This window comes from Phoxinus phoxinus (assembly GCF_949152265.1).
Source record: "Phoxinus phoxinus genome assembly, chromosome: 13".
Taxonomy (NCBI): Eukaryota; Metazoa; Chordata; class Actinopteri; order Cypriniformes; family Leuciscidae; genus Phoxinus; species Phoxinus phoxinus.
The window spans coordinates 29903365-29911565 of record NC_136888.1 but is presented as its reverse complement, the minus strand read 5'-3'; the positions used below and the strand labels follow the sequence as shown (position 1 = coordinate 29911565).

The following is an 8201-nucleotide window of genomic DNA, read 5'->3' as shown; positions in this document are numbered from 1 at the left end:
TCAGTCTACACTGCCATCTAGTGGCACCAAATAAAACCACCATGTTTGGTAGAACGCAGCACAAAACTATCAACTTCACTAAACATCAGTCACATACAGTAGCCTACATGTTCTCACACATCATGCAAATGTGGGTTACCTGTCACAAAAACGGAAGAGTTATATGAATACTATAATATGAACTATTGATCAAGCAATCTAAATGGCACGGAACAATCTTGTACGACACACACTGACTGCATGTCCTTGACAATAAACTCAATTAACTTTATTTGTAATCAGTTGTTTATGGAGACTTTAAGCTGGAATGGAGCAAATAATAAACAATAAAATTACTTAAATAAATAATAGCATCAAGCCATTTCAAATAGCCTATATGGTAAACCTATAATATTTTGATGTCAGCCAGGTAGTTCTTCTTTATGACAATTGACAAACACGTGCTTAGCTTCCATAAGTCAACTGACTTGACTAGCTAGCTAGTTCTTTGTAGCCTAATGCAATTTTAAATGTGGGATTTTTTTTAGGCCTATTTGATGTCAGTCAGAAAGACATTCCTCTGTCGGACAGTTGTGCTAATAGACCTTATTCAGAGCAGTGCCATGATAGGTATGAAAGAGAGGCTGTGAGGGATAAACTTACCTCTTTTCAATGGCATCCGCAGTAAAAAGGCAAAAGCTGTAAGCTGAACACTTTGCCCCAGCTATATGGTGTGGTTTTTTTCTTCTTCTTGTCAACTGAAATTTCAGTGTTACTGTTTCATCAGCAGGACAATCCAAAAATACATGAAATAATACCATAACCAAATGAAGAGATATAACGTAAGTCTATATCTTTCCCTCACAGCCTCCCAAAGATGGCGCTGCTGGGAATAAGGTCTATTGGGTGACGGTGAAAACTTAAAAGTTTGAAATACCACTTAAAAGCCAGTTCAACAAACAGATTTACGCATAGCAAAAAAAAAAAAAAAAAAAAAAACATTACACAAACAGACTACCACCAGTAATATTATGGAAGCTTATGAGTAGCAATATTCAATTTGATATGTAATATGCAAAATGACAATTCAATATGTAAAATATGTAAAATGGCAATGCATTTCTGTAATTACATTTACATTTTCCCATACATTTGTGCAACGTTTGGTGCAAAATGAAAATGAAAATGCAATTATATAATTTACATTTGCCATTTCATACACTAGGTTTAATATGTAAATTGAATACATATTTTAACGCTTTATAAGTTGCAAAATGAAAATGAAAATGTATTACAGAAATGATTAGATATGTGTAACATGTTCAAGCAACAACTGTTGCAAAATGATCATTCAAATGTTATTTTTCTCAATTGCATTTACACTCACAGTCAAGACACTTAGGATTGCATTTTCATTCAATGTCCCGCAATGTATGTAGCAAAATTCAATGTGCACATTGAAAATGCATTCCGAGCAGATCACGTCTGTCTCCGCCCCCTCCCGCCATGTCAATCACTGCGTGAAGGCGGGGCACGGGCACGGCAACAGGTAAACATAACGTGCTTTTTGAGATGTTGGAAACATGGCGGCGGCAGAGATAATACGGGCGTTAAATACACTAGCAGATGAAGTGGAGCGTGAACAGAGAAACGGTAGTTATTCCGAAGATTGTTACGCGTATGTAGGTGATAGAACAAATACGTTGTTGGAACGTCTGGGAGAATTGTCTGCCTTAATACGCGTAACAATCTTCGGAAATACTACCGTTTCTCTGTTCACGCTCCACTTCATCTGCTAGTGTATTTAACGCCCGTATTATCTCTGCCGCCGCCATGTTTCCAACATCTCAAAAAGCACGTTATGTTTACCTGTTGCCGTGCCCGTGCCCCGCCTTCACGCAGTGATTGACATGGCGGGAGGGGGCGGAAACAGACGTGATCTGCTCGGAATGCATTTTCAATGTGCACATTGAATTTTGCTACATACATTGCGGGACATTGAATGAAAATGCAATCCTAAGTGTCTTGACTGTGAGTGTAAATGCAATTGAGAAAAATAACATTTGAATGATCATTTTGCAACAGTTGTTGCTTGAACATGTTACACATATCTAATCATTTCTGTAATACATTTTCATTTTCATTTTGCAACTTATAAAGCGTTAAAATATGTATTCAATTTACATATTAAACCTAGTGTATGAAATGGCAAATGTAAATTATATAATTGCATTTTCATTTTCATTTTGCACCAAACGTTGCACAAATGTATGGGAAAATGTAAATGTAATTACAGAAATGCATTGCCATTTTACATATTGAATTATCATTTTGCATATTACATATCAAATTGAATATTGCTACTCATAAGCTTCCATATATTATGAATAAACTACCAAACGATTTGAGTCCATCAGTGAAAAGAACCTGTTCAAATGAATGATTCGCGAATCAGACGTCACGTAGATGCGTGACGTAGAATGTGTGCAGCCGCGGTCTAAAGAACATGGCGACTGACGAGGATTCGGAAGATTATTTTGTTAGAGAAATAGATAAAAATGACGGGTCTATTTTAAGAATGTATCAGTGCAGCAAAGGGGACGTGGGCTGTGTAGTATGGGACGCTGCTATTGTCCTGTCAAAATACCTCGAAACGCAACAATTTTGCAGTATTCAGTCTGGTGTTAGTACATGGTTCTCCAAGAGCATTATTGAACTGGGTGCAGGAACTGGACTAGTTGGTCTCGTTGCTTCAACTCTGGGGTGAGTTATGAATGCTGTGCCATATAAACATATAAACATAACTGATTAAAATGAATTTATTATGAAAGTTTTAGGATTATAATGTATTATTCTTTGTTCTGATAATAAATATTATGCATAAATATTGTTCAATTAAAAGTATTTTGGCTGGATTTCAACCTGAGTAATGTGCACCCACAGGGCAAATGTGACAGTGACAGATCTAGAAGACCTGCAGCCTCTCCTAAAGCTGAACATTGAGAAAAATCTGCATCTCATCCGCACAGGCTCAATCACAGCCAAGGTACTGAAATGGTTTGTACTGCATTTCATCCTACAGGATCTTTTGGGGAGGGGTGTGTTTTCATCCTTAGCTATGAAACCTATTTATTCATTACATTCAAGGTTTACTAAATACAAGTTTTACATCAAAATAAATTAATTAATACACTTTTACTTAAAAAAATGTTTTTTCTTCTTCCAAATAAAGTGAGTTGCCCCCACATGATCACATGACCATATTGCACACAAATAAAATGTAAATATTGTCATAATTTATTCACCCTTATGTCATTCCAAACATGTATGACTTTTATATTAAATATTATTTTCTTATATGAATGAAAATATTTTGAAAAAGGTCTGTTTTTATTTTTATTTTGTCTGTACAGTGAAAGGTTTTCATTTTATGAAAACGACTAATGAAACTTATGAAATATTTTCCTTTTAAAAGGGGTGGAAGTGTTGAAGATTTTCTACCTTATCCTCATTATATTCTGATGGCTGATTGTATCTACTATGAGCAGGTACTATAACAATGAATATTACACACACACATATATATATATTTATATATTTTTATTCATACATTCATACATACACATTTTTTTTAGAACTTGTGTTACCCATACAGCAATAAACCTTATTCACAGCAGTGCCATCTTTGATTTCTAACGGGAATGAAAGTGAGACTGTGAGGGATAGACATGCATCTCTTCTTTGGGTTGTACTGTTTATGTGTACAGCACTTCAATGTGTTTTTTGGTTGTTCTGCTGACAAAACACTGCAAAAATATCTTTCCAAGAAATTACAGTACACAACAAACCCCAGACAACATGAGCTGTGGAAAATTATAAGTGATAAAACACTAGGAGTTTTATACAGCTTTTTACAGCGGATGCCATTGAAGTCTATCCCTCACAGCCTCGCTTTCATCCCTGTTATGGCTCTGCTCTGAATAAGGTCTATAGTTAGCTCTACATTCCAGAATTGTTAACAGTACTAGGTTTAATACCCTTTGTGTTTTATATTCCACAGTCTGTGGAGCCACTAGTGGAGACTCTGAAACTCTTGGCTGGACCAGAGACGTGCATCATCTGTTGCTATGAGCAGCGCACTGTTGGTGTCAATCCTGAAATAGAGAAGAGATTCTTTGAGGTGAGAGAAATAAACTGTAAAATCCTCTATTACACCTTTACATTGTCATATTTAGTGGCACACTTTAATGAGAGTGTGTTAGATCAGTAGAATATATAATAAAGGGGACCTATTATGCCCCTTTTTACAAAATGTAGTATAAGTCTCAGCTGTCCCGAGAATGTGTCTGTGAAATTTCAGCTCAAAATACCCCACAGATCATTTATTATATGATGCCCAAAATGCCTAGACTGGGTAAACCCAGCCTGATCTGCCGGTGATTTGATTTCGCCCTTCAGATCAGGCTGGAAGCCTGTACATTTATTTCTCAATAAATGAAATCAACCTGCAAAAATTGCTCAATGCTACAAACCAACACGTTTGTTGACACGTTTCCTGTCTGGAGTTTTCGCGTCGCTGATTGGTTGAAGGACTATCCAATTGCGTACAGAGTCATTTGAACTATGCCCGTTGATCACTCTTGTGCAGTAGAAAATACATAGACTCCCCAGACCAATGTTCAATCTTAAAAGATTGAGCTTGGTCTGGTGATAGCCAGACTACAAAATGTCCCTTTTTGGGTGGAAGCAAAAACATGCTGTTTTTGGTGTGTGTATCTTTAAATGCAAATGAGCTGCTGCTTCCTTTCCAGAATAGGGCTGTGCCTTTACAGCTTGTACCTGGAATAGTCTGGCAACAACAAAACAGGAGAAACTGTAAAAGTGAGAAAATGTAAAAGTGCGCTAGACAGACCTTGCATTTTCCCCCGTCCCATTCGGGGGAATTCAGTCAACGTGTCTTTGCGTCTAAAAACGCGAGACGCGGACAGTGGAAACATGCTAGGTCTCGAGATGCGTTTTTTTAAAAGTTACACTTCTTTTAACTTCAGCGCTGCATTTTTAGAGCGATGTTTCCTGTGGACGGGATGTTTCCTAACAGCCTGTTACACTGTGACCTCACAATGTACAAAAGATGCAAACAAGTCATTTTGAGACACTGTTTATGATTTATGGGGAATAAATAAAAGGAATAAGTGGACTTTTACCATTGTAGGGTGTTTGTGTACACACACTGCTGACGCATTTATGTTTTGCATAATAGGTTCCCTTTAAATGCATGAATAAAAAGCCAGTTAAATTTCTTGTCTGGCTAAATCTGCTATTGTCTTATTCCTTATCTAATACTCTGTTTCATAGCTACTTCTGCAAGAGTTCCAGTCAGAGTCGATCCCACCTGAGAAACAAGACCCAGAGTTCAACAGTCCTGACATTCGTCTTCTCCACCTGCGACGAAGAGTCGACTGAATGCCTTTTATGAGGATGGGTTGTGTTTTTATGTTTTAATAGATTGCAGTGTTTGTCACTGTACCTATTATAAAAACAAAAACAAATTTTAAGTGCATGTTATGTGGTCTGGGAATTTGGGCTTAATGTGAGCCCAAGTGTGTTTTAAGACTAACAAGTTTAAGCACATGGTTTTGCATGTGCATTGTGGACTGTTAAACTGAAAATAAATCTCAAGTGTGTTTTTTTTTTTTTTTACACCAATTCAAAGAATGTTAAACTGAGTGTGATCTGTAAATAGTCTACTTACTGTATAAACTGCACCAAAACATTTTTGTCAATAGTAAATCATTTAAAAACCTTTAGACAATGCTCAGTTTTAGTGTCATTAATCATCTGATTGTGATGTTTCAGCATTATTATTATTTACAGTTTTGTCCAGTGTCATTCTGGGCCCTTGAATGCATTGAGACTACAGTGGAGATATTTAGTGATATGTTTCATAATTTTTTTAAGAGCTACGTCTGAAGCAGAAAACACTGAAATTTCAGCAAATACAGATCTTTATAGATTTATTTAGTTATTAGATTCATATTAATGTTTTTAATTTTCTAATTCACAGTTAATTACAGAGGCAGAAGTTATTTTTAGGGGGGTACGCATTAGACTCTACCCCCTCTAATTGTATGTAAGTGTGAAACGGTGGAATTCACGGCTTGGCAAATTTACAGGTGGGAGGAAAAAGCGTTTACAAATTCCAAGAAATGTATTGACAAAAAAAAAACTTCAGCCAACATGAGCTGTGGAAAATTGTGTGAGATTAAGTTTTTTTATTTTAGTTTTGTTTTTGTTTTTTACAGCGGATGCTATTGAGAACACAATAAGTTTATACTTGGTCAGAGGGTGCAGGGTTTTCTATTGCATTTGTGTCCACCGCTCCGTGCTTGTACATATAAAAATGCAGTTATTTTAGTCACAATGCTGCAACTTAAGTCAGTGATAGACAGAAATCAAAAGGTCTTCAGATGATGTACTGCTCCTTTCATTGGGCCTTTAATTTGACCTATTCTGGACGCAGATTTGCGGAAACACCAGACTCCACTTAATCTACAGTTCATAATGATTCAGAAGAATCCAGAATTATTTTTGCCAGACACAAGTAAACGTCAACTGATCAGCATGAAATACTACACACAGTTAAAAAATCCAGTCAAATCAAGTCAAAATGTATTTCTATAGCACATATTTAAAAGCAACAGAGTTGTGCCAAAGTGCTGTACAATAAAACATTGAGCATATACAAAGAAAGCATACAATATAAACACATTAAACAAAATGCAATACAAAATCTAATCTAATCAAAAGCCAGAGAGAACTAATAAGATTTAAAACAGACCTAACATTTAAGGGCAGACTGTTCCAAAGTGTAGTTGCTGCAGAAGAGAAGCCTCGAACACCTTTAGTTTTACAGCGAAACCGCGGGACAGTTAAGAGAAGCTGATTACCAGATCTCAGTGTTGTTTGGGGAGAGTATGGAGTCAGAAGGTCACAAATTTATTTTGGTGCAACGCCAGATAAAGCCTTTTACACAAATACAGCGATTTTAACATAAATTCTGAACTTAACAGAAAGCCAATGCGAAGTTGCTAAAATGGGAGAAATGTGTTCTCTCTTTTTTGTGCCGGTAAGATGTCTCACTGCAGCATTTTGGACAATTTGCAGGCGAGAGATCACAGTTTGAGACAGGGAGTTACAGCAGTCCAGACGTGATGTTATGAGAGCCTGGATTATGGTCTCCAAATCTTTCGGAGGTAGAAATTGTTTTAATTTCGCAACCGATCTCAGATAAAAGAAACTGCCCTTTACCACTGACTGTACTGATTTGTTTAAAAAATTTTAGTGAATCAAATGTAACCCCAAGCTTCCTTATATGAAGTTGAACACTGGCGGCAATAGAATCTAAATTTAACAAAAAAATCTAAATTTTACTTTTGCTTTCATTTAATTGCAAAAAATTATTAGCCATCCAACATTTGGTCTCCTCAAAACAGTTGCAGCCCAGCCAGCAAAAAGTTGTCTATTAGACGTTGAATAGACGTAATTTTTACGGTCTAATTACGGTCCACTGAAGGTTGAAAATGAAAATTGAAAAGACGTCAAATTTGTCCGACTTTTCAACGTTTAAATTTTTTTTATAACTTTGACGGAATATGTAAAACTCTTTAAATTTATTTGACATAATAATGAACATGGTTTGGTAGTTTGTTTTCTCTGTTGTTTTAGCATGTATAACAGACTTATCCTAGCTGTCTTAGATTATCAGTTGAAAACATTTTAGATGATCAGTTGAAAACACGTAGTCAAACAGTCCGGCCAAAACTACTTAGTTGAAATCACGTCGTAAACCAGTCCAAGGCGGACCGACATATTTTCAACCATATTTCAACGTTGAAAGACGGTAATTGTTTACTGGGAGAGCACGTCCAAAGGACAAAAAATTTCAGCGGGTAGATAAAACTGTATCGTCAGCACAGCAATGGTAGGAAATACTATCTTTCTTAAATAGTAGCATATAAAGTGGAAAGAGAAGAGGGCCTAGATTGGACCCTTGGGGCACACCACATAATAGGGGAACTGAGGAAGAAGAAGAAAAACATCCCAATGCTCACTGAGAAAGTTCTGTCTTTGAGGTAAGAGGCCAACTACTCCAAGGCGACACCCTGAATATTAAACATAGTGAAACTGTCAGCATACCTGGCAATAGAGAAACACACAGCAAT

General features: G+C 36.4%; 1 protein-coding gene across 1 annotated transcript; it reads left to right on the top strand.

Moving 5' to 3' along the window:
- The first annotated feature begins 2364 nt into the window (after positions 1-2364).
- On the top strand, positions 2365-5793 carry vcpkmt (valosin containing protein lysine (K) methyltransferase). Its single transcript, XM_079632474.1, has 5 exons — positions 2365-2742; positions 2923-3036; positions 3455-3527; positions 4040-4159; positions 5335-5793. The coding sequence occupies exons 1-5, from the start codon at positions 2486-2488 to the stop codon at positions 5440-5442; spliced, it is 672 nt and encodes a 223-aa protein (XP_079488600.1). The 5' UTR covers positions 2365-2485; the 3' UTR covers positions 5443-5793.
- Positions 5794-8201: the final 2408 nt, after the last annotated feature.

What these genes read in the sequence shown, in the direction of transcription:
- vcpkmt (XM_079632474.1), top strand. Translation starts at nt 2,486, where the DNA reads ATGGCGACTGACGAGGATTCGGAAGATTATTTTGTTAGAGAAATAGAT. An exon ending in ACAGCCAAGGTACTGAAATG is followed by an intron (nt 3,037 to 3,454) that starts GTTTGTACTGCA and finishes TCCTTTTAAAAG; the next exon opens with GGGTGGAAGTGTTGAAGATT. An exon ending in TAGAGAAGAGATTCTTTGAG is followed by an intron (nt 4,160 to 5,334) that starts GTGAGAGAAATA and finishes TCTGTTTCATAG; the next exon opens with CTACTTCTGCAAGAGTTCCA.